This window comes from Amblyomma maculatum, chromosome 1 (assembly GCF_055883805.1).
Source record: "Amblyomma maculatum isolate TAMU_Amacu chromosome 1, ASM5588380v1, whole genome shotgun sequence".
Taxonomy (NCBI): domain Eukaryota; kingdom Metazoa; phylum Arthropoda; class Arachnida; order Ixodida; family Ixodidae; genus Amblyomma; species Amblyomma maculatum.
In genome coordinates, this window is record NC_139344.1 from 354,258,822 (window position 1) to 354,286,315 (window position 27,494).

At 43.7% G+C, this 27,494-nt stretch overlaps 1 protein-coding gene across 2 annotated transcripts in view; it reads right to left on the reverse strand.

Moving 5' to 3' along the window:
* The window catches only part of LOC146207833 (uncharacterized), a 59,096-nt gene that overhangs the window by 18,275 nt on the left and 13,327 nt on the right, over nucleotides 1-27,494 (reverse strand). The window contains exons 7-11 of one of the 2 annotated variants that reach the window (XM_084590775.1): nucleotides 26,198-26,220; nucleotides 12,840-12,916; nucleotides 9,662-9,701; nucleotides 9,503-9,583; nucleotides 4,110-4,433 (exon numbers count right to left, since the gene is read on the reverse strand). In XM_084590775.1, coding sequence (XP_084446901.1) covers nucleotides 4,110-4,433; nucleotides 9,503-9,583; nucleotides 9,662-9,701; nucleotides 12,840-12,916; nucleotides 26,198-26,220 — 545 coding nt within the window. Of the gene's footprint in view, nucleotides 1-4,109; nucleotides 4,443-9,502; nucleotides 9,584-9,661; nucleotides 9,702-12,839; nucleotides 12,917-26,197; nucleotides 26,221-27,494 lie in introns of both variants that reach the window. The other variant, XM_084590770.1, reaches the window with a different exon arrangement.

Genomic DNA, 27,494 nt, shown 5'->3' on the forward strand with positions numbered 1-27,494 from the left:
TATTCATGATCAGTGTTAACTAAATGTCAATGGTACAACAAATGAGTGCAGGGGTAAGTGATCATTTAAAATGCTCACCACTAGATCTTGTTTGTACTGAACTGTAAGAAAAGGCTGTCACTGCCGTCAAGGTGCCTAGTCAGGCATGGCACGCGGCTCTTCTAAAATGTCCTACAGTGTTCAAATCTGACCCTAGCTGAAATGCATTTGTAAAACCGCGGACAGGTTCCACCGTTGTCTCCATGCTCACCGAAATCCTTTGCTAGCCTCCACTGCATCCCCGAGAGAGAGATTGCCATAACATAAAGATGTCACAATCGCTGACATGCTATTCATTCTGCCCAACGGAAGTACTCAGCTGTGCTACTTAGACTGCAAAGTGCTACTGCTATGCTAACATTGGATGGTGGTGATGGTGGTATACACGTCGCCTTGTCCCGTCACCGCACTGACAAAGTGGGTCATGGAGCGTACAGCACGATCTAGTAGAATAAATAAATATATATATTGTAGAGTATATATATATATAAACTGTTTATTCACTGCGCCTACATTACCATTAAAAAAGAAATCTATACCGCCACATTGTGTTTGAGTGCTATAGCATGACAGGCAGTGTCTTGTCGTTTTGAGTAGTGCATGCCTGTCATAAACCAACAGAAGATGAAATTAATGGTTACTACTAGCCATGCTGCGGCCAAATGAAGAAACATAGAATGCTCACTCTAAGAACTGGAAAAGAAAAAAAAAATCAAAATGATGCACAAGAGCATGTATTTATACAATGCCATCACCTCATACCTACAACGTGATATAGGCCTTGCAGTGAGGCAGGCTTGCGCAAGCATCACGTTGCCGACAACACAACAAAAAAATTTCCACACAGTGGAGATAAACATTGTTCTCACAGCACGCACTGTTTCTAGTGACCGAGAAGTTGGTTGCCGAGCTGCAATTAAATACCGGTGGAACAAAGCAAATAATGCATAAATGTGCCTTTGTCGTTTTGTTCCCTGCTCTACTTGAACATTGTTCCTTTGCAGTGTGACAGAGGGCAAAACCAAACAAGCCCAAGAAATCTCCAATAACTCAAGCAATGCTCCCTAAACAAAAATTAACCAATTCACCAATGTGCTCATGTGCCCACAGATGCCTGGCTGCCAAAGCAGCGGTTATGTTCTCATTTATGCAAAGTAGAGTGTGGACAAAAATGCAAAAGTGCCTGCAGCTTAGAGTGACCTGCACCAATCTTTTAAAGACAAAAGCAGAATGTAGCAACAATCCCTTAAAAGTCATCAGTTGTACCCAGACAGCTTGTCACAAGCTTTATGGCAAGGAGAAGGAGACAAAGTGGCCATGACAGGCAGTGTATGTTGCAGTCAGCAGGAATGTTTCGCAGACCTGCCAACCCCACAGTGCTCTATCTACTATAGAGGATGCCAAAAAATACTGAGAGTCGGTGAAAAATACTAAAATGTTTTTATTACTCAAAATCTCTTTTGAATGATGGAAACAAGAGCAGTCTAAACTAGAGTTTTGAAAAGTCACATAAACAAAACTTCAGAAAGCCAAATTTGAAGAGAACGGCTGGGACAGTACTGAGGGGGTTACTGCTTTTGCCTTCCGCAGGGCGTCCTTGTCGAACACCTGATTGTGACAAACTCCAGACTCCTTGCATTTAACAATTAACAGTTGTTCTAGGCCCTTTTTTGACATGGAGGAACAAAACCTAGTGCATGTCTTCTTGACTTTGCTAAACACTCTTTCACACTCTGCGCTACTGCATGTCAGAATGCCTAACATAACTTTTGAGAACTTATGCTAGAAAGTACGATCAATATCCTGAAGACTGGCAACAGAGTGCCCTGCTCGTCTATGCCCTCCTGAATGGTTACCTCTACTCGATCAGAAAAGCCGTGAAGAGACACCCAGCTTGAATGGTGACTTGGTCCACTTCAGAATTAAAATACCCACTAATCTTCTCGTTGGTGTCAACAATACTCGCTGAATCCTTATTCTTCTATGTACCGAGATGGAGCAGAATTTTCCGACGACCGGCATGCGCAATATTTACATCAACGGCAGTAGGCGCAGAAAGCGTACCTTTCACCTTTGCTATAATTTTGTATGCACAAAAAATCCGTTGAATATTTGGGCATGAACACTTGAAAGTACTTCTTGTAGACATTTCACAATCGCACTCGCAGCAACTACGCTGCCAACACAGTAAGCCTAACTAACAGCTTGACAGCCTCGGCTAGCCGAAAAGTCAACGATTGCGATGACGATGTAGTCATACTTTATTGAATGGGCATGATCTGACTGGAGTAGAGGCGCCGACAAGGGATGTGGCAAACAAATAAGATGAGCCGCGAAGTGCGCAGCCCGCCATGAGACAGCGCACGTGGCACGAAACCAGCTGGGTTCGCATTTTTGCACGTCTACTCGGTCTAACTCTGCTACCTTTTTTTAGTCAACACACAAATCAAGAAAAATTTGGGCACTACGATACCCGTAAGAAAGCACTGAAAATCGGGCCCTTTACGATAAAATCGTAAAACTTGGCAGGTATGGTTTCAAGTAAAAGCAGCGTTATTCTTAATGCAGAAATGAATTTTTGGCTTCCATCTCCCACTTTCCACATTTGTTTCAAAATTCAGCTTTTCTTTTTTTTTTTTTTTCGGAATGGCGTAGGTCACCATTCTTTCTCCGCTTATTTTCACTGGCTCAGGCTGCTGACAAAAATAGTTAACAATGAACCCCACTGACAAGAGGACTGACATGTTTAAATGAGAAATTTCCGTTAATGACCGTTCAAAGAGAAAAAGAGACCCTTCCAAAGTTTTAGCACAACTTCGAAAGCACTTCAGACAATTCCAGAGACCACAATGAACGAGTTAAGTTGGCTTCCTAGCAAAGCATCACCGTTGCCATAGGCAACAACAGCCAGGCTGACATCTCTTAGCACAGCTTTGTCATACAAAATATGGCATGTCAGGGTGACAGCTATTTCAGCCTTCCCCACATCCGTGATAGATGTCATAAGTGCAGGATGAGTATTGCAAGGCTACAACTGCCCAAGCTGCTACTTACGCTGCCGTCGATGGGTGCGAGATAAGAACACTAGCGCGTCATAAAGTTCCAATCTTGGTGCAAATGCAGGTTGCAGCGCCAATCATGTAGAGTGGCGAAGCCCTGTCCTAACAGTTAGCACATAAAACAAGGAAGTTGGATACAACAGTTTTATAAATGTCGAACTGCGATCAGTATAAAAGACTTGCATGCTTTTGTAAAAATATTTAGGAATATTTCGATATGGGCAATAATTCATAATACTACTCATGTTCGTTATATCAAGATTCGAGCATACATACTTGATTATGCATTATTTCTTTAGAAGTAATGTGCATCCAGTGATTGACTGGAGAATAGTAATTTTGCAAATTTTAGGAAACAAACAGGCGCACTTCTGCCACTAGAGTAAGCCCTGATCTATTTGCAAGTCGTAACAACGGTAAAAAATTTCCAACCAAACCAAGTTTCAAGATCAGTAAACTAAGATTTTTCAGATACATAAGCTAATTTCATCAAGAAAAAAATTAGTTGTGGTTTAACTCTGGTTAACCCTAGTTGAATTGTGATAGTAACAGCAGAAGCTTCTTTTGCCTGCTACATTATTCCCCTGTCACGCCCTATCAGTGGAAGGTGCCACATTATTGGGAACACTTAAGCTCATCCTTTAAGAGTAAGACGCGAGAGCGCAAGCTACCAGTCTTCTTCTGCTGCTCCTTCTCCTGCTCGGCTGTTCAAGGTCAAGCTAGCCTCCGCCGGGACCACGCGACGGCTCGAAACCTGGCGCAGTATTGCTATCGCAATAAAACTTTTGAGATAACTAGAGTAAAACAAGTTTCTACCGGACTTTACTGAAGACGTTTCACCTTCAGTGATGTTAACAGACATGAGAGCTGGACGTGTGGGTTTACACCTAAAATCTGCACCTAACATTCCAACAAGTAAAATGCAAAAGTTACTGTCCGGAGAAGGTCTAAAATGGCGTCGCCCTCCATGTTTTGGAACGCAGTTTGTTGGCAGAGGTCCACCATACGTACGTGGCAAAGGAGCCCTGAACTCATTTCCTGGCCCTTGTCTCGGCAGCATCGGATCCATCACAGGCATTGACTGCGCCAACTCAGAAGGATGTATTGGCTGCAGCGGTTCTTTAGGTGCTAGTGGTTCACCAACTGGCTGCAATGGCACCGGTGATGGAGAGAATGGAGACAGTGCACGTGGAACCTTCATCTCAGCCACAACGGATAAGCACCGCTCCAGGTTCGGCTCTGGCGCACTGTACTCATCAGTGACCAACAGCTCTTTCAGTCGAGAACTAACTGGGCCTATTTCATCACTAGCCTGCACTTCACTGCCGCTGTCAACTGCAAAACCTGCAAAAAAGACAAACATAGCCACATGTCCTCCCACTCAATTAAAAAAAAAAAAAAGAAACGATGACAGGAAGAGACACAGAGATGTGTCCTTGCATCTTTGCTTCTTGCAACAAACCAGCATTTTTTAGGCAATTCGGTAATTTTAAATAAAGTGCTAAAACAGCAACAACTCTCATTCCATGCGCATAGTCGGGCACATAGCAAGGAAGTTAACCACCCGGCACCAAAGAAGGCATCGATGATTTTTGTGCGGTAATCAGTCTGAAATAATCATTCGTTATTATCAAAACATTCGTATCATCAAAATGAACAAAAATAAGTATGCAGAGCATGGGAAAGGCAGTAGCGCAGATCTGTTTACGGCGATACGGTTTATTACAGTCACGCGGTTCCAGCTCGTCACTAGCGGCGTGTATACAGTGCGACAGGCGATCACTGCATCGGCAACGTGCAGGCTGCGTGCCTCTGCAGACTTCTCACGGCGCGTGCAGCACTACAGGAGACGGTGCTGGCCGCGTGGAGCCACACACTGCTCGCGATGCCTACTGCGCGACTATATCGATCGCCAATCTACGATGTGCGAGCCTTGCACGCCTGCGTCGACTATTACTCAAGAGTACAGCATCAGTATCGCGACTATACTCGATGGCCATAAGCAACGACTAAAGCTTATGAATCAGCGCTCCGGAAACGCCAAAACTGTAGACCTGAACCACGCATACTCGTGCTAGGCCTACTTGTCGCGGAAAGGGCGGGCAGTATGGCGCTGACCGACATTTCTGGCCAAGGTCATTGCTGATGAGAAGGGGATACATATAAAGTGTAGCTTCTTGTTTTCCTTTTTCCAAAATGGTTCAGCTACAGACTTGCGAATCTGTTCAGGCCGTTAACTCATTGGGCGTCAAGTTCTTGCTTGGCCTCCGATTTCACCAAAACATATCGGGTGACCATCTGCTGATCAGTTCCTTTCGCGTTGCGGGGCCGAAAGCCCCACACTACGGTGAAAGGCGACCGTTGGTCGTGCTCGTGTCGTCGCTGGTGCAACACGACAAATAGCGTGTCGATAAGCTAAGGAACCTAACCGCGCAGCCCACTGACTGTGACCATGCCTTATGCAGAAGGAAAACATACCTTACCCTATATCGCTTTTGGGCAGTACAGTGGTAGAACTTGCAACTGGCATCTTGTAGCAGCTTTTGTCGCAGAAATTTCAAATTTTGTAGCAGGAAAAATGGCATTTTGTAGCAAATATGTGAGGTTTTGTAGCAGAAAAAAAAACAAAACAATGTTTTGTAGCGTAATTTCAAATCTTGAGACGTTTAAATAAAGGAGGCTTGTTTTATTTCTGGAACCCAATTGCTCAGGTGTTTATAACGACCACAGCCATGCAAAAACAAGCTTCAAGCTCAAATGCAGTTTGAAGTGCTGTTCTTTCCTTAAAGAGCCCCAAATTAAGCAAATGGGAGGTTTTGCTAAAAACAAAGCCATTTTTATTCATAGGGAAGGCATAATTAGGTATGCAACAACCCTATAAACACTGTAGCCTTGGAAAGGAGGTAGCTAGCTGTATTAATATAAAAACTCCCTGTAGAAATTCAGAACTTCCGCTTCTTAAAACTGCACCTTTAAGGCACTATTTCTTTTCATGCCTTGATTACTCCAGCTTGGACAGTGCAGCTGCGAGCCTTTCCTGTCCATTCTTCAGAAGGGGTTGTCCACTCTCAACGACTGCAAAACTTTCAGGCTTGACACCTTTTGTGGAAAGCAGCTCAGCATTGCTGCTCATAATCCTGGCCAGCCTCTTTCTGTACCTTTTCCTGATTCCGACCTCTTTTCTGGGTGTCCTTGTCCTGTAGATTAGGGTAACGTCGATGCACCTTTTTCCTTCAAGACCCGTGCTGATAGGGGGGCAAGGGGGAAGAATATTTTTGCATGTCCTGGGTGGGAGACTTTTTTTCTCTTGAGAGAGGCACGCTGCTGGCGCTGCTCAGTCAAAACGCGCGATGCGCGGGGATGGAGGATGTAGAGTGAGCGCCGATTCCGTGCATTCGCAATCTTCGCTTTCGTTCTTTCCCTTCCGGTGGTTTGGCAGGGCAGCTGGTTAATCAAAGCGATGCAGGGACTCTGAGTCGTGAGTCTGCTTCTTTGCAGCGCACTGCGGGGATTGTGCATATGCTTTCCCCAATGTAATGAAAATGTCGAAGGGTACTTAATGATTTATGCGGGGCTGCAAATATATTGGGTACTTGCGCATGAGCTATTTGCACACGCGCGTGCCTACACACATGCAGTTTTGTAGTGGCAGAAAAGAAATAACTGTCAAGACTGAGATAATCTTCCATAGGGAGTGTAAACGTTGACGCATGGAATTAAGCTGTGAAATTATACAAGATTTTCCACATAAGGGGTCGAACTTAAAGTACAAAAGCGGCCAACACAGTCCACGGAGCGCGCACAGAAGCAGTCAAATCCTTAGCGCTCCCTCCGCTGCTACTCAGGCCATCGCAACCCATACCTCACTGCGCGCGGCAATCAGATAACACACGCGGTCGGCGTCACGCAGGAAGAGGAGGGCTGAGCTGGGGGGCTGAAAGGGGGACGGAGCTGGTCTGCGTTAGCCAGCCTGCTTGCACACTCTTTGCACACACACGCGCACATGCACGCACAAAAATAAAGAATACGCCCAGGGCAGCTTGAAGACGTCACACTTGAACGTGCTTCGACCCTTCGACGACCAGCCTGCCAACCCTCCTTTCACCCTTCCCGTGCATTGGACTTGAGAGATATCTGGCAGCGCCCTCTCCCTCCCTCCTAGTAAATTGAGGAAAAAAAAAAGAAAAAAGCACTGGCAGGAGACTTAGAAGTGACGTAGATAAATGTCAATTTTGTGTCACGTGATTGCCCGCCCAGGACCTGCAAAAATATTCCTTCTTCCTTGCAGTGTTGCCAGCAGACGTCAGTTTTGGTTTCGCGACAGTTCGATTTCGCTGTAAGCAGAATTATTCAGAAACTTTTGGGGCTAAAGTGGTGCAGAAGTAGGCAAAAAAATTTATTTTGTAGCAGCATGTAGCAGGATTTCTGATTTGGCACAGTTTGGAGCAATTGGCGCAGCAGTTCCACCACTGGCGGTAACACCAAGCACTTCTGCATGAGGAAAGACCAGTGTATCAATCGTCCACAAAAGAAAAAGAGACATGCCCTTTGATATTGCAGCCTACATTGCAGACAACACTCCGCCGCCTATTCTCTCGTCACTTCACACTAGCATTTCAAAATGGTGGTCGCTCTAAGTGGGAGAAGTTTCCCAATTCAGATTTCTATTATGTTTTTGTAATACGTGCCACGCGCTAGGCACTAAAATTCCGCGAGCAGAATCATAGATCTGTATATTATTCACAGAAGTATAAAACGGCAATACACCGAATGACCCTGTCATTGCCCCTTCAAAGGTGGATTCACACGACGGACCGAATCGCGAAGCGATCGGTCATGTGACCTCTGATCCGGGGTCCGCTCGTCTGCAGCGAGCATTCACACGGTGGGAGAGAATAGCAGACGGCAAAGCGGACTTACTCTTGCTCCCAGAGCACTGCATGAGAGGAGAGCCTTGTTCTGGCGCGCTGTTATAGAGGGTAGCCTAGTATGAACGATGTATGGACAGTGGGTAAATGCGCGGAGTGCGGCGACCTGCAGCTACTGCTGCTGCGCCGTTTTGCCAAAGTATTGTTGTAGTGACTGTTACGCTCGATGTGGCATACTACGCAGGCAGTACTTTGCAGTGCAAGCAATCGCGCTTACTCTGTGAGAGCTGCATGAACATGCTGCTTTCAACCATTCGGACTGCTGCCCCTATACTCCAGGTATGTGCCAAATGCCAAAGCTTATGCAGCGTAACTGTAAGCGCACCAAAACGCTTAAGGAAAGCGATGAATACATTCAAGCAACTGTTCTGTGCAGCCACAAAACTCACGCATTCGGTATCGCGCAGTGCAAGAGCCTGCCACTGTAATTTCTGTGAAAACCATGTACTGCGAATGAAGGCAAAAACAGGCTAGTTCGACTCCAAAATAGAAACGACTGCTGTCAGTCGTTTGAAGCCGCTTCTCACTTTCCTCCAGCGTTTTAGTGCAATGTATGTTACGTTGTCTGTGCTTGGGCATCGGGAGCATAGCTAGAAAGCGTTCCGAGAGAGAAATAAATAAAAAATCTTGTCTGTGAAGGAACCGAATTGTGAAAAGGACTCGTGGCCTTATCGCAAATTGCTGCTCGCGGACTGAAGCGAAGCAGCGGAAATCACTGACGTAGGGCCACGTCACAGTGAATCGTGAGGGCGATTCGCGATTTGGTCCGCCGTGTGACTCCACCTTAAGTAAAGTAGAAAAATTAACCTAAGTAACTAATAAATTATTTCTGAAACAAAAAATTGCCAGTGGTGTGCAAGACAGCTGGCAGCTGTATGCAACTCACTTCTCCGGGTTATCTCAATCATTTAATTTTTTTTATCCCTGGGTTCAAGTTAGCTGGGATACGCAGTATCAGTTCAGTTCAGTCGTTAAGTTGTGTCCGACCGTGACCCTATGGACCACATCAGGCCAAGCTTTCCGGTCTCCCATTGTCCTCCTAATACCACATAGCTTCATCTGCAGCGCCTCGAGGATGCCATCTAACCATCGCGTTCGCTGCGCACCCCTTCTCCTGTGACCCTCAATCTCTCCCAGCATCAAAGTTTTCTCCAGCGACTCCTTTCTTCTCATCAAATGACCAAAATAGCTGAGCTTTAACTTTAGAATTTGACCCTCCAATGAACAGTCAGGGATTATTGTCGACAATATTGACTGATATTATCTTCTGGCAGTCCAAGGAACACTCAAGAGTCTCCGACAGCACCACAATTCAAATATATATACATATACATATACACACGCAATATATATATGAATTAATGAAGGGCTTGCACATCCAATAAAATTTCAAATTTTATTGTTCCTTAGTTTGCATGCCTGTCCTCATGCAAACATACACCCCTGACAGAAGCAGAAGCTGCAAATGTACCCCACCTTCTCCGGTCTTGAGCTGCTCTGCTGAGAAGTCTGCGATGATGGAGGCAAGCTCCTCTTCCAGTTCCTTGGTCAGGAGCCCTGTAAACAAACAAACAAGTAAACAAACAAAAACAAACTGCAGCAGCCGTAACAGCGGTAATTTCGAAAGAGACATACCTTGGCGACTGAGCTGTTTGGCCATCTTTTTGCACTCGTCCTGCACGTAAAGATTGCACTCTACAGCAGTGTGCTTGTTAACCGGCCAAGCCCACAGAAAGAAGACGGCAAAAGCGAACAAGATGAGAGACAGAGCAGGAGTAGAAGAAAAGAAGTAAAGAACTTACAACAGTACTTAACTGTTAACGCACGGTCAATAATGTGTGTACACCAGCCCAATTTTTTAACAATATCAAGTGTTGCCTTCTAACTGCAACATGTAAAATGCTTCTCTCAGCTTTGCAACTTCTTCATTTGTACAGAACCTTAAGCATGGCGTAGTAACAAATGGTCCCTTTACTATAATGCGAATCCCGCTATAGTAAACTCGGATATAGTAAAGTGAAAACGAAGTCCCAATTCACCTTCCATAGATGACCGTACATTTTTCCCCTTTATAGTAAAGACATTTTTGATAAAAGTCGGTTATAGTAAAGTTCATCTAGCGCGACGACGCCTTCCCACGAAATGAAATCGCCGTACGCGTGCTACCTAGAATCGCGAAGAAATTTGTTTTTGGAAAAAAAAAAAAAAAAAAAAACCCACCACCGAGTGTACTTTTAAATGGCTTTACCACTGGGCTTAGTAGCACTCAGGACTCGGGAGAAGCCAAATTTAGGTTGGCCTTGGAGCCATGAGGCAAAGCATGCAGCAAATGGGGAAAAAAGAAAAGTAAACTTGTCTACAAGCATGGAAAGAAGGCAGCGCGGTCCGTTCAGAAAGTAAAAGAGAGTAAAAGTGCAGCGAGAAATAGGGAAGGGAAGAAACGATCAAACATTTACAGCACTGTGCAGCACAAGGCAGCAGTGGCAAGAACTAGAGGTACAACATGTGCAGTTTTGCAGTACTTGACTGCTGCGCGCATTTCTAATCTATTGCCTTCTTACTGATAGAAACAGCAGATGATGATGCTATGTTCATGCAACGCTTTGGTTTTCATATGAAATCAAACGCAGTTGTATTTGTATCCACATTGCCCTCATGCTTAAGAAGTACTTCCACAGGATGTAAACAAAACTCTTAACTGAAAAAATGGGACGAAGAGACGATAAAAGAGAGATGAAAGGTATTTGAGAGTGTTGTTTTCATTAAGCAACAAGACGTGTAGCCATTTAGTTACCAAACGGCAACTTCAGGATCATGTTATCACCAGCCACTGATATAGTAAACATTTTTGCCAGTCCCAGTGACTTTACTACAAAGGGGTTCTACTGCGGATGAGAGGTTTGCTTGATTCCGTCAAAATTAACTAAAAATCAATCCTTTGCTGCGACAAAGAGCCAACTCGATCAGCATATGCAGCAGTGGTTGTCGTCCATTTCGCTTCATTTGGGTAAAAGATCGGTCTAAAACTGGAAGTGTCAGCATATTTATTTTAGCAAGTTATTTTAGGGCAGATGAGCCTCAAGACCTATTGCGATGTATGTTGCTTGTCTGGCTTTAGATCGCAGCAGACAGTACGGATTTTATGTTATTTCTGACTGAACCAGGCAAGTAGCCTGTGATTAGAAAATCAGGGAGCTCTACGTAGGACTTCGTGTGTTAAATTACAGCATGAATTAGTAAGAGATGCAGCCGAGGGGCACATTATATACGTTAAATTTAGCAATGCAACACTTGAGATCATTAAAATTTTGGAAGGGTTTACAAGACTTCGACAAAAGTTTGGTTCCTTAACTTCATCAGTTTCGGAATGCATTTCAAGTTATGTTCGGAACCGAGCGAACACAACAACATTTTTTTTTTTTTCGTCGCACAAGATTAGACTTTCACTACAAAACTAGTTAGCTATTAAAAAAAGACAAGCAGGTTTTTTAACAGCCTTAGGAAGCCATTAGAAGACAGCACTAATGAAAGAGCTGAGCAGGTTAGAAAAATTAATGAAGGGCGAGTCGAGGAAAATTTCAGAGTTCAGTTTAGACCATGAAAGTTCAGAAAGTTCTGGTGAGACCTGCCTTTGCCTACACCCTGTCGTGTGCCGTCAGGTCCTGTAAAACGACACCCTCTGAGGTTTACCTTCTGTGGCATTGGTTTTCTACCTTCAAGCAAATGCTTGCCAATTACAACCATACCACCACCATAGGCAACATCATGAACGTAACGCTCATCATGGCCAAGTGCCGTGCAGAAAAGCCTGATACGCCGCCACAATTTTCTTCAACAATTCTGTTACTACTATGCCCAGTGCTAGCACTAGAAGTGCTTTAGTGCTTGCAAGATTCATACATTCAACCCATTTAGGGTTGTTGAATTCTACAGCCCCTTCAGATCGACAAACAACAAACAAAACAGCAGTCAACATAGGTAATTCAGCATAGCAAGCTAGTGTCCATTTGCAGCTCTCAAATGTGAAAGGAAATGTTTGAATGCCTTCCCTTTACTCATTATGAAAGAGCACTGAGCAAGGGTAGAAGGGGGAAGCTTCGTTCGCAGGCCAAGCCAACGTTTCGACACGGGGACATGTCTGGCCTCAGCCGAGGTCCCCTTGTAGAAACAGTGGTTCGGCTGGTGAACTGAGGCTACCCCTATACCCTTGTTCAGTGCTCTTTCATACTGTGTAGCCATCTTCTTTCTCTCATTCTACCCTGGACCTTTTTTACTCATGTTATTCATGATTAATTAATTCAATTTATTCATTCATGGTTTAAATATCTTTTGTACTCATCAAACTGCCCAAGACCAAAACGCTGTCGATTATTGCTTTCGCACTTGACAATAGAAAAGCAAAATAACTCAAATTTAACTGTTACGACTAGCATCAAAAGAGACACGCAAATTTTATTTGCAGACACCTTCTGTTCTGCAAACTGCTAAGACAGACCACAAACACAGTGCCCTACATTTGGCTTGTCTCGCGGGGTAAAGAAAAAATGAAAGGAAGATCCAAAGAATGTAAGTTTTTTCCTAACGAGGATTAAGGCATTGCTACTTTTTTAAGGAAGCGACTGCCCAGTCACAAGCTCTCTCTGAAATTGCGTCCTCTAGCTTGCCTTTATTTACGGTGCCCTAGAGATGAACACAAGGTAAGGTGGACCAGAGAAGAAAGCAAAGTGTGCCAAAGCACAGCACTGCATATGACCTGTGCGAGCACAGGCCTTGAACACGACATCCGAAAAAGCGAGGAAGATGGCCAACATACCACTGCAGCTTCTGTAATTTCCCTGTCCCTCGCAACTTTGCGGGTAGTTCTCTCCACCTCCATCCGCAGACTGCGCACTGCAGAGATGGAAATCAAGTTTCCCAATCACCTTCCCGGGTACACACAAAGGAAGTCAGTCGACTGCGAACAGAAGCAGCACTCAACCTGGCTCCACAGTGTGCAGCCACCCACACAAGCCTAACAGTTCTTATTGTAAGAGCTGATGACATCCCGCACAATGTGACTGGATTCCCTAAAGCCAGGCATGCAAGCCTAAAGTAGACATATGGCATATGGCGACACCGCAAACAAGGGTACCCTCAACAGCCAAGGCCATACACAGTTTCATTATGTTAGAAAAGATGGAGATATGAATCACGAGAGGCCAACTGTAGCAAAATTTTTACGCCCCGTAAAAAACTCTTGGAGCATGCAGGTAGAGCTGAAGGTCAAATAGCGTTTGGAAATGACCTCGAATAGGAGGCGGCACCACTTTCACGGCTGTGCGCTGCACACTTATGTCCCCCGCTAAACTGACAGTCACACTGCCCACTGCATCACGTGACTAGCCGTCACCACAGTTGTGAGCTGCGCATTCGTGTCCGTCACTGTTCCAATTGCTTGCTCTCGCCAATTGTTTCACATGGTTCACCCAGTGATTCGCCTTTGCCAGATAAAAGGGCAGCACTTGCTACCTAGACAATTCGAGATGGACTGCGGGCGATGGTGGCTGCTCTTGGCCCTAGGGGCTGGGAACCCAAAGGGGGCGCACCACTTGCGGCGAGGGTTCTCTTGCAACCAAGTGTATCCGTTGTGCACGCTGTTGTAGCCCTTGCCACTTTAGCACCTACACAATGTTTAATCCAGCTTTCACTCTGTATAAACTGGCTCAGTTGAGTTAAGCTACAATTTTTTTCCCTAGAATTGTCACAAGAGGGCCATAAAAAGGTAGCAGCATTCATGATACATTTAAGAATTGCTCCAAATACAGTGGAAGCAGCTTAATAATGGCTGAACCGACTTAGACAACCGGGAACTCACCCAGGCAGTACATGACATTGGCCCAATAATGGGGATTGATTGGGGATTACTGGCCCACAAGTGGCCCAATGAGCTACCAATAATGTTACAGCCATGCTATAACATATCCACTATTGGCCCAATGAACATCCATTATTGGCATTCAACCGGCTAACAGTAGTCAATAATCTCATGCATATTGAACAGCTAGCCATTATTGTATACACAATAAAGCAACCTGGTCATTATTGGCCAACCAGCTGCAGTGGTTTCCCAATATCTTCCACACCATGGTATAGACTGGTAAATATTGTCCTATCAATAAAAATGGCTTTTCAGTATTGAATATATCTAGGCATACAGTGATCAATAATGCCCAACCAACTTTGGTGATTTTCTAACATTGTATTTATCTTGGTTTCTAGTGGTCGATATTGTCTAATGAGCCTTGATGGTTGGCCAGCATTGCACATATGACATAGGTTGGGCAATATTGTTCTGTCAATATGGTTGTCTAGTCAACATTGTATATTGGCATACAATGGTCAATATTGTCTAATGAGCTTTGATGGCTAGCCAGCATTGTACGTATCATGGCTAATATTTGCCTGGCCATTATCATTGTGTTAACGTAAAATGAATCTCGGCATATATTGGCCAATAATGACCCACCTATCATGGCGGCCGGCCAACAATGAATACATATTGCGTTATATCGGACTGTGATGACTAGCCAGCATTGCACCCTAATGGCATAGGTTAGGCAATAATGTTCTGCCAATTGGGATGGCTTGTCAGCACTGAATATATCTTAACTTAGATTGGCCAATATTATCCCACCAGCTGCGGTGCTATCTTAACATTGTATATATCTTGGTTTCGAGTGGTCAATATTGTCCAGCGAGCTTTTATGGCTGGCCAGCATTGCACAATTCAGGCTGTGGCGGCGTTAAAAAAAAAACAGCAGAAGCAGCTGCAGAAGTGGATGTTCGCCACCTGCTGTGGACTTGTCCAGGGACAAGGGAATCAAGGACACAGATTCTGCGCAAAACGGGACTAACCACAACAAGGGAAGAGGACTTCTTTAAATGGCTCCCTGACAATAACAAGAGTGGCAGCCTGCTCTGGTTCCTTACCAAAAATAATTTACATGAGTTTCTATAATATGCCTTATGGCAAGCTTGCGTTAAAAAAAAGCAGCTCTGACCGACAGACATTTTTTAATGTACATGTATCCCAATCTGACAGTGTTTTTGGGCTAATTTCGTCCCAACTAAATTTCTCACTGACCCGGACGTCAGTTTACGTTCAACTGTAGAAGATATTCATATGCCATATGTTTTTGGGAGACCATATATATAATTTTTATTGGGATTAATGTATACATTGTCCTAAAATTGTTTGACTTAGCTGACCACACAAAATGCACAAAAGCGCCCATCACGGAAAATGTACTATATGTTTTTCTGAATAAATTTTTGGTGATTCACTAATGGTTGTGGACTACCTGAAATTAAATTTGACAATTTTGGTAGAGAACTCTTATTTATAACGAGGCACGATTGTTATGTAAAATTCTGTATACAATATCTTCGAGACAATTCCTACAGACTACAGGGCCGGATGTCGATCACTAGCATGGACGTAGCTTACACAGCTAGTGTTCCAAACTTTATCCAAGGGTTGAAAACATTCCGACAGCACGTGGAATCTATACTGCAGAAATTTGCAAAAGCGGGATTAATGCTGCTGCATACGATGCATCACGCATCATTATCGTTATCAACTAAATGCAGCGTCATTACCATTGATAGTCATCATTGTCATTATTACTAATTGCAACGGCATTCTCGTCGCTATCATCCTCACTGTAGACAAGGAGAATTATATATGATAAGAGTTTCGCAATCCAGGTCATAGCGCTAGGCTAGTGGTTCAATTCCCGGTGGAGACAGGATTTGTTTTTCTGATCTCGTCACATTAGGATGATTGAAAAGTGATTGACACATCAGTGCACAGATATATCCATGCACAGATCCTAAACACATCTCGCGCACGGGATTTCATTCCATGGTCCTACATATACACATACAAGTGCACAAGCATACATGCACGCTTGAGCACACATCTGACAAGCAAAATTTTAATTGACGAGTGTCCGCGAAAAAACTCCTGCGCAGTCAAGAAACGCAAGGTACTCAAATGCAAAGAACGCAACAGAACGTGTGTCACTTGAACGAACACCAGTGGTTACGTTTGGCTAGCAAACGCAGAAACGATCGAATATATCTGGTGAATCCACATCCTGTAAACTTTTATCTATGATTGGAAACACACGCGTAGCATCATTATTTCCGCAGTTTTTTTTATGTGATGAAAAGAAACCCAACGTGTTCAAGCGATAGCAGAGGTGGGAGAGATTGATCGCGCTAGCCAATAAAACGCACTGATTCGCCATTACGCTAGCTGTTGCCGGCATTCAGCATCAGCACAGACTATACCGCGCCTCAGTACTAGCTGATCTTATAGACTAGATGTTGTGCTGCTTTCAAGGCCTTTGAGTTATATCTACTAAACACAAATTTGAATCTTATTCCTGTACTCTTTCACGCTATGCTGTACGTGAGCTTCAGCAACAGACAAAGAGTGAACGACTTCGGTTATCGGTGCAGCAGCACATAAAATATTTCAGCTCAAAGAAAAAATACAAGCAACATATTCTGCACTATGTCTAGATAATTCACTTGACAAGAAAATAAATTTTGACAAGAAAATAAATTTTAACTGTCCTGGAATGGTTTGCATTCTAATGAGACGTAAATCACACACTGCCAAAAAGTTGTGTGCATGTGGAAGATAGTAAAAAAAAATCAACAGCACTACATGGGGCAAGGCAAACGGGAAAAAAATAAAAGTTGGTCACAAAATTGAAATTGTATAGTAACGATGCTCTTTAAGGAAGTTATTTTTGTTCGAAAGCTGCAATGCATGGCTCATAACGATGAATTTGATTACAGCGTTTGACAGCGTTCTCCTAAGCACATTTCAGAAGCTATTCTTCAGGCATTCATTGCCTTATTATCAAACCATACAATCACCGCACTGAAGGCATTTCACTCCAGAGAACTAAATAATTCTATCCCATCATGTCAGCCAGGCAGCTAATGGAAATTCATACATATTAAAAGTAATGCGAGTGCGTTACTTTAGCAGTTTTAGGGCATTTTTAGAGAACACCTCTCGAAGAATTTAACATGATTGAGAATTAGGTTTCCTTTGTGAAATATTCTGCTGCTTGCACAAGCGCAGCTTCCACGGGCTAAAAGATTATACCGTGCTTCTTTCTTAGGACTATACTTTGTCCTAAGTTCGTATAAATAGTTTCAACGTCGACCCTTGCTTCCTTTTTATTTTTTCTTTACTGCCAATTTAGTTGTTCAAATCTTAGCTCGTCGAGTATTTTGTATTTCTTGCTGCTTTACATGCCCACGCTGTTCTATGCAGATTTTTTCCTTGCTTTAAACGTCGACCTGATTTGATTATTAATATGGGAATTTCCAACCTTGAAGTACCCGTAGTTATTTATGGTCGTTTTCGCTTTTCTTTTCCTTAATAGGAATACAACAAGTATACGGGCTACTGCATCGTTCAGTTGCACATGATGATGTTTCCATCTTTAGTAAAAAAATATGTCCATTTGTTCGAACTGAGAATGATTCTGTGAAAAGATTGTTTTACATATGCGATTTTGGTAGAATGCATATTGCATTCATGATAAAAATGCAGTGAAATTATCATGCCCCTGAAAACGTTACCCAGCCAACAGTCGAGGCCACCAAAGAGCTCCAAACGCACTCCTCGGTTGTTTTAGTGAAGCCAAAAGCAAAGCTCCGCGCATTTCTCCTCACAAGCTTCACAGAAAGAACGCATGGTTTCCATTCTCTCGTCCTTTCGTCACCTCTCCGCCCGAGAGCCTTGACTAAAGCAATTCTCCAAACCGCTTTCAACTTCCCGTCTTGTAGCCTTTTCTCCCCGTGAAGCAGTCATGGCAGAAGGGCAGTGACCTTCACTGCCCAAGGCCCTATTCCTTCTTTCCTCCAGGCTAGGCATGCGTTGCTCACAATGCCCCCTACTCTACTCCCCCGCACTCTTCCCTTCCATCCCGCCAATTTTCCTGGCCGTGGTCCTACGGGAACTCTTGCATTTCTCTGACCCTCTTTCGAGCTTTATGCCTGCTCTTTCGACAGATCTGAAGAAAAAAAAGAGAGAAAAAACAATGATCCTTCTGCCCCTTCCAACCGCGCCTCGAAACTCGACAAAAGCGGCTGATTCAAAGGCGTCCGGCCGGACACACAATCCTGCAGCTAAGTTCCCGCAGCTTTGTACAGCAGAACCGAAAAATCAAGCCTTGTGAAAGTTCCGATTCGCTTTAATGGTCATGACTGAAAGAGGATATCTGTGCGTACCACCAGCATTTTAAGTCGTTTGTTCATAACTGAACAGCTTTCCGAGATTATTTCTTGCTTTGTCTCCTTGTAAGATCGCTACTTTTTCTTCCAGATGTAAATAAAGCATCAGGTCACTGGGATATACTTTGCGTGGCAACATTCATTTTGGATAGTTGCAACTGAAGTCTGCGAATCTGCGCTAGCCGTACGGTAAGATACCCAATTTTTTTTCCTGATTTGGTGCGATATGTTGCCAGCCTTAATCCTCTTGCCAATAACCGATATGCTTGCGAGAACGGAAGGTCATTTATTTTTCGACCGCAGCACGCCAGTCAGTTCTGAACTGTATTTTTTCAGCGCACTATTTTGTATGCATAAACTCTGGTCACAATGACAAAATTTACGGCGCAGAGGTGCCCTATTCGTATTGCAAAAGAAAAAAGTGGCCCTGTAAAACATTACGCATGTTTTATGTAATTTTTGGGTTAAAACTTCATCTCGCGTGTGTTGTGTGCCTGAAGTGATCAGTTTCTTTAACATACTATATTAAAAACTCAGAGTTAGAGGGGTCATGACAGCTAACAATTGAGCATAAACTGATTATTGCATTTCACTCCTCACAGGTTAAATTATAAATCCTTGAAATTTGAGCTCATTCCGTGATGTAGATATTTCTAAAATTAATTTTTATTATTAATAACGGAATCAGCTTTCTGGTCTGCCATTGGCCGCTGACGTCACAACATCAACCGCGACGTCTCCATGTCGTCTGCTATTCGCAGTGTCGGCTGCACTCTAGCATGCACGTCGTGGATGGTGGTCTCAAGAGTTTTTTTATTTTTCTTCAGCAAAAATATTTTATTATAATAATATTATTATAATAAAATATTTTTGCTGAAGAAAAATAAAAAAACTCTTGAGACCACCATCCACGACGTGCATGCTAGAGTGCAGCCGACACTGCGAATAGCATGCACATCGTGGATGGTGGTCTCAGAGCTTTTTATTTTTCTTCAGCAAAAATATTTTATTCACATATTCTCTTTTCTTTGAGTAGCCTTCACTATAATATGCGACCTTAGAGATCCTCGGGCTTGTTTTTGGGCTTTGTCCAGAGATTGCCAAAAAGGTCGAAATCGACGGGCTCATGCTGTATAATTTAGGCATGCAATCAGAAGTGCATTATTCTTACGTTATGGGAGTTTGCTACTTTTAGCAACAAGTGCTCCCGCATATAAAAAGGCACATGTCCAATGTTTCCTTCGGGCGTGTACAAGTGCCGCGAAAGTGGGGAGGGGATATTGTTATGTTCCTGATTGTATAGCTGTTGCCGTTGCTCTTTGTGTCCAAAAACTAAGCGTAAATCTCAAACAGGCATACCTTGACGCGAGAGCATACCTTGCAACATTAAAGGAGCAGCCAAAACTTTTGAACGAATCGCTACCTCGTAACTTGCTATGTGCGTGTTAGTCAGACTTAATTATTTAATTAATTTCGGCTGGTAAAACATTTTTGCAAAACTATGTTCAGTCTGGCCGTGGTCAGAGTACGAAAGAATGTGCTGCCACTTCAGCCCTGTCATTGCAAAACTTAACGCGATTCGATTGCTCGCCACTGCATGCCCGCACCGAACAAGAGCTTCCCAGTCGCCGCCGTCTCAGTCTCGCCTTCCCTGCAGCCGCGCGCAAGATTGCGACGGACTCACGAGCATCACCTTCCGTTTTTCTAGTGCTCCAGAAAATGACTCGTGAGTGCTTCAACGTACGCATACACCATTTAGTATTTAGTGTGTGAACCCTAAACTCCCGCAAGAATGCGCCGATTTAAGGATTACGACTGCACCCCCCAGCGTGTTTGTTTACATAGCTTTTGCAATGACTGGATGTATGCTGCTTGTTAGCAGGGCATGAAATGCAGTTAGCAATACCAAATCTACTTCTTTTCGCATCAGTTGCACCTTTATTTGTTAAAGAACTACAATTGTGCTGCAAGAAGCGCCGTGGTTGCTACGTCCCCTGCTTTCGCTGGGTATACACACATGCGGCGCCGACAACTGCCAGCTGCGCTCGCTAGACAGGGTCACATATATCTACGCTTCCCGCTCAAAGTGCACTCGCTTTGTGATGTAAGCAGTCGTCGATTTAGGGTCGCTACTGCCAGAACCACACTCGATGACCACATGCGACCGCTAAAGCTTGTGAATATGCGCTCCATAATTGCCGAAAATCTACAACCGAACGCGCGTACTCGAGCTAGGCCTACTCCGGCGCCGACTAACATTTCTGGCCAAGGTCATTGCTGATGACAAGGGGGAACATATAAAGTGTAGCTTCTTGTTTTCCTTTTTCTAACTCTGTTAAGCTACAGACAAGCTCAGCTGTTCAGGCCGTTCACTCGAGTATCGGGTGTCAAGTTCTTGCTCAGCCTCCGATCCGACCAAAACAGATCGGACGACCGTCCGCAGATTAGTTCTGTCGGCGTCGCGGGACCAAAAACTTCACGATAGCCTCCTTTATAGCAGGCTATTACCTGACACTACGGTGATAGGCGACCGTTGGCCGTGCTGGCGTCGTCGCCGGTGTAATGCGAATGATCAGTGCGTCGATAAGCTAAGGAACCGTGCAGCCCACTAACTGTGAGCGTGCCTTATGCTGAAGAAAATATGCCTTACTCTATATCGCTTTCGTGCGGTAAAATCTTCAGGCCACCGTGTCAATCGTCACAATTTAAAAAAAAACGTGTCCTTTGATATTGCAGCCTGCCTTGCAGACGACGCTCCTCCATGTATACGATGTGATGTCACACGAGCATTTCAAAATGGCGGTCGCTCTCGGTGGGAGGAGCTTCCGAATTCAGATTTCTATCGAGTTTGTTTTAAATATGCGCCGCGCGCTAGGCACTAAAACTCTGCGAGTAGAATCACAGACCTGTATATTATTCACAGAAGTATAGAACGGCAATATGTCAAACAACCCTGTCATCGCCCCTTTAAGTTGAGCTTTCTGGGACATAATTTTTAGTTGCGAGCGAATATTTAATATTGTAATTTGCCATTATGAATCCGCTATTGGAATGGTCTAAACGACGCGTAGCTTATTTACGTGTGATCTTTCTCCTGAGCTAATCCCGAGTAGTAGAAGTGTCAGATAATAGCCAACAGGTGCAGTTTTACAATCAATTGTAGAAAACTAAAAGCGTCCTGAAGGAAGACCTGCCGAAGCACTTACTTTTACTGCTAAATTTGATTATTCGCGGAAATAATAAAATCTTTTCGTTCAAAAATGCACTTATCCACAAGATTGTTATATCGCACAGAGAAAAGGAACTTGTCCGAAACATGACACTTTATCTTCTAAGTGCAAGAGCTTCTACTGTCCGCGCGAAGAACTCACTGAAAAAAAAAATTCTGAAAAGGGGATTCTTATTTAGTTAGCTACCGTAGTTCTTACTTTACCACACATACAAACCTGTTCTCACAACAAACGTGTACACTAAGCTTTGAATTTATTTTTTTTTAATTTGAGTATCTCTATGCAAACCCCAAAGCATCTGTGCCGGGCATTGTTTTGGCTGCAGCTTTGACAACTTTTAAAACATTATGGTTGCAGTAATGATGCGGTGTACACTAATTTTAGCAGCCGCGGTAGGAGTGCGACTGCCATTTTTGGCGTCTCTGTTTTCCTTTGTAGTTTCACTTTAGTTCTTGCGGCAATCTATACTAACGAAAACTGTTCAAAGGAAAGCTATTGATTTGAAGCATGCAGTTATGACGACGTCTTTCTTCTACAGGTGTTCGATCACAAAGGCACTACAAGTAGAAGGGGGCTAGCATTGACTACCATTTAATGAGTAGATAACGTCAAATATCATTTTGTTTTAAGTTTCCAGTGTCAACAACACATCCACATGAGAAGCCGTACAGTGCCAGATGTCCCAACAAATGTAACCAAGTTAATATGGCCGGCTTCACCGGGCAGCTTATTTCAATCTGAGCAAACCAGACAAGGAAGTTGCCTGAGGGCCAACAGGTGGTGCTTTATTTTGCATTTTTACTCCACGGTCTAGCTGTACTTCCACTTTCCAAACATTTTCTGTCTTAATGGGATTTATTATTGTTGCTTTTATTTCCAGGTGCCATCTGCGAAAGGAAGTACATTGTTATGCACACTGCTCAAGTCCATATCTTTAAAGGCTGCTGGGAGCTGCTGCCCCTACTACAGACCACAAAAGAAGCTGCGATGAACTAGCGCCTTCCTCCAGCCTGGGACCCGAGAACACCTTGCCAAGGGACGCAAAAAAAAGGAGGAGCACTGAAGTCTTAAGAGTTCTGCCAAAATTTTTCCACCCCCTGTAACACATGCACACCTAATGAATCACCAATGCAATGAACCTTTCAGCTGTATTATTTTCTGTGCATGGATATTCTCAGCATGCTGTATTTAAATAAAAAGCTGCAAGCAAAATATCTGCACTGCATAGGCAGGTGATGGCCTAATAGTTGCCTATTAGCCATAGCACGAAAAAGCAACTATATAGCTGTGGTACTGATTATTGAAACATTCAGCACTATAATGTACCGGATTGCCAATTGCTCTAGCTGGATGCCAATAATGCAAACCAATGGGCAAGATTGGATTGAAAATATTGGGCAGCTGATAAATGTGGCTAAGATGCCAGTTGTGAATATCCAGTGAATAAGCATGGATACAAGGTATTGGGTGGCCAGTGAGCTTGGTGGGATGGCCGTGACATGACAACCAGTGAGTGAGCTTGGGTGGAAGATATTGGGCAGCCATTGTCGTTGAATGCCAGTGAACAAGGTAGTATGCCAATACTGATATTGATAGGAAAGTTGATCAAATTGATTGGTTTATATCTAGGATCTTTGTGCGCCCCAATCAGACACCAATACTGACCATTATTGGGACCTATATATCCCTATATAGGACCAGTGGTGGTCCATTGACGGTGTGCTGCTTGGGCAGTTTTGCACGGTGTAGCATTTGTTTTTGAATTTTACTTGTAGAGACCTTATCAACAATATATGACATAATACTAACATGAAGTTCATTTTTTATTCACAAGCAATTAAAGGTAACTAATTAGGACCTGTAATTATAGTGCAATCATACTCTGTATAAGCTACCCAACAATATATGACTCAAATGTACCGTAGACGTCAATCCTTATCACAATTATCTCATTAAATTAATGGATGCATAATTAGCAATGATCAATTAATTTTTCATTGGTTATCTAACGACATAAACTTGTTTTCCTATTATACTCGACATAAGCTAGATAATGATATAAAGCTCGTGCTGCTTGCTTGATTTGGAAGGTTTGACATTGAGGCTCGGCTGAAGGTCAGATGGACATAGTCTACCGATGCTCGACTTATGCATTAAGTAGGAAAGCTCTAAAAATGGGTTACTTTTCAAATGAAAAAGCTCAAAAAGGGCAGCCATTATGTTATGCCAAATATCACATTAAAAGGGAGCGCTCAAGACCACTTGGTTCCACAGGTGATAAAGTTCAGCGAACGGGCACAAGTTACAGGTGCAAACTATGTGCAAGATGCCCAGTGATCGCGCCAATTCATAGCGCTGTCAATGAATGCCTGAAAACGGGGACCATGTTTTGTTTTGCCACATGCTTTCTGACTAAAGATTAAGCTGCAGGCTTTCAATTCATTCTGATCGAACCAGACAAGTACTCCATCAAAATGCCATATGCTGCGAACACCTCCTGTGGCATTTGCATTGAGCCTCCCTATCGGTACACACACATTTCAGCATTGCAAGCACATCTAAAAAAAAAAAAAAGAGGGAGGAGAGAAAAACAAAAAGAAAAAGCTTTTGCAACACTGCCAAACCTAGGATTGCCCGGGCCACTTTTTAGCCTCGAACCCTGCCCTCCGTGTTGCCAATAATCTGTCCAGTTCCCCTCCCAATATCCTCAGCTTCGAGAGGGGCTTTCAGTTTTCTGGACCTTTGTCATATCGGGTAACTTTCCGGACTCTCTAACTAGTTCTCTAACTAGCGTGAAACTCTGTCACAACTAATTTTATGACACAATGACACACTTAGCCTATGAAGAGGTATTCTGACCCCCATAATAATTTGCTGCAAATGGCTTTTGAGTGAACCCTAAGATGTTTAAAGCAACAATGCTGTTTGTTGTGTTGAATTTATTGGCGAATAAGCAACAGAAGCTATTTTGCACCAAGCATGAGGTTAAAGGTCTGTTCGTTGTACTTGTGGGTTATAATTATTCCGTTATTCTGTCTGTTTGTTTCCTTTAAAGATCTAAAATACAGGACAAATACACGAGGGCACTTTCATTTAAAAGTGAAAAGGAATGTGAATTCATTGCAAAACAGTGTAAAAAGCTTTTTCCAACTAAGCAGGGGGTGGAAGCAGGCTCAAGCATTTTGGAGCACAGCAAGTAGCTGTAATGAAGTCATTATGGAGCAGCTTTGGAGCACCGAAACAGGAGTTTTCGAGCATTTGAATTCAGTTTTGAAGCATATGTTGAGGGTAAAACACTTTCAATAACAGCAGTTTTATCTTCCTGAGACGCAAAAGAATTCTATTTACTTTTTATTACACATTCCATGCTTTACTGACAACGCATGCATCTCTGAAAGACAGACAAAACATGTACAGAAGCTTAAAATAACTGACCTGAGCAGCAAATGGAATGCTTGCTTCTACACTTCATAACTGAGCATGAAGTTTGACTGAAAGCTCTGGAGTAATTTGACTTCAGAGATTCAAACGTGGAGTCTACTGCTCTTATACATTCAAGCACAACCCCTAGATTGCAGTTCACATGAATAAACAGCACACTTTCACTCTGTGTCTTGTTCATATCCTTTCTGATCTCATGCCAGTGCTGATAAATTCCTGGGACCTGGTCATCAGTGCCTTCAGGGAAAATAAACGGCGTTGAAAGGTAGGTTTTCTTCTCCTTCAGATTCTTTACTTCATGGCCTTCTGCCAGTGGCTCCCCATGCTTTCGCCTGAGCGATGCTACGGCTACCTCAATTTTATAATGTTGGTAGTAGGCCCCGTATAGCTTTTCAACACTTTTGAGAACAGTTCTTATGGTTGGCACTTTCATGGCGTCACCCCATTGCCCCTCAAGTATGCGTTTGTCCGACGTAGGGTGGACACGCGTTATTAACGAAGAGGCTCAATGGTGATGGTAAAGTATGCGAATGTTTTCGTAGCAGAACCATCATGACAACTCGTGTAGTTCTTTGTACCTGGAAAAGTTTCCTAGCAGTTTGTGATAGCCTGTTGGATGCTTTCCCTTTTCTCATCACCAGATGGGTGAGAGAAGGTGCTAGGTCATGTGCATAGAGCATTTTTTTACAATTAATTTCCTCCAGTCGCTTGTAGCTCATTTTAAATTTACTTAAAAGTATTTATTATGCTACATGCTTTTCTAGTTTATGAAAATTTTATATGTATTGGTTCCAGCGCGATGTGCATTGTACCTCTGCTACCGGTGTGCTGCCATCGATTCGGCGAGTACACGTAATTCGCAACATGCCACCGCCCCGCTGTGCTTCTCCCAGTCGCTTAACAGATCAGGCCGCACTGTTTGCGGGCAATACCATTAATGGCTAACTATGCGGCAAAACCGCGCAGCTAGGTTTGATGGCAAAACGTCAAGGCAGTCGGTTTGGAGCAGTTTTGGAGCAGGACACAGTAGGGAAAGCCGTTTCAAGAATGGAGCAGCACTTCTACCCCTGCATCGACTGACAGCAGCATCTCACTTATTGCAGAGTGCACTTCACTAAATGTACACAAGCCAGGAACACATTCGAAAAAAGGTACCAGCCATACACAGGCCACAGTGTAATACAAAAAGTTCACTCACCCCTTTTTTTCTCGGCTTGGGCCCTACATATGAAAAAAAAAAAAAAAAAGAACAAGAAAGAGGAACTTGCTTCCACTTCATAACAGAAATGGCTTGTAGTCACATGATAATTTTCTCCACAGCTGAACATCAATGTATAATATCAAGCTCACAGGGCATGCGAAACCAGTCTAGCCTATTGCTAATTTGGTACTGAGAAACATGGCAATGCAATGTATAACCGAAATCTCCAGGCTTTCTGCATCATTAAGACAGGCAATATCAATCATTACAGCAAAATTCGAACTTTTTCTTTTGACAAACCCAATGGGCTTTCAAAAGGTGTTCACGAACCTCATATTTCTGTGCTTCCACCCCTTTGTGCTTAATAAGCATGCAAAAAAGAGCCCACGTAAAGCATGGCCCCTCAGAAATTTCCATGACTGAGCTAATAATTCACTAGTGCCCATTGCCTGGTGAATCAGACATGCAACTTAAAGGGGAAAAAAAAAGTACTGTGCAGTACAAACCTTCTAATCACATCCCATTTGCACATACCGTATTTACTCGCATATAACCCACACTAAAATTGGGAAAAATGCATTTAAAAAGTGGGGGTGCAGGTTATCTGAAATTTTATCTGGAAGGGGGGAGGGCGGTGGTCGGCTTCACGGCAATGTGCGGGCTCCATGGAGGAAGGAAAAACTAGGAGGGAGTGCGCGGCAATATCCGTGAAGCCTAGTCATAAAAAATAAAAGGGAGCGAGTCGGCCCCCAAGTGTTAGACCCCGTGATAGCGTGCGGTGATATCTATTACCGTGCGCATGCGCGAATCGGCGCCGCGCGGGTTGCGCGGGGTCCACCGCACACGCAGTACCCAGCACCCCACACAGCAGACAGCCGCGCGCCCGCGCCATGGCAGACGCGCGCACTAAATCGCACAGACATAAAAAATAGGGTCTAACTAGGAGAGCGAAAAAACGGGAGAGGAAGCGGCTTCATCGGCACTTGGCTTGCGAAGGTTGGCCACATGACGTCGTGCTCCCTCCTAGTTTTTCCGTCCTCCATGGCGGGCTCCCTGTATAGTCCGCCATCCCCATCGTCATCGAGCTTGTCAAGCCAATAAGGAGCCAACAAAAGGCATAGCAAGACCATCTGGTCTTGTTTATTCTCCACGTCATTGGTCAAGCTTTGTTCAGCCAGCGGCTGCTGGAACTTTTGTCAGGTGCTCTTTCAACACCCAGTCAACCATGTTGGCAGTGTTGGCCAGCTTTGTTTTGGCGCCATGAGTGTGACACGGCAGCAGTCTTTCACAGCGA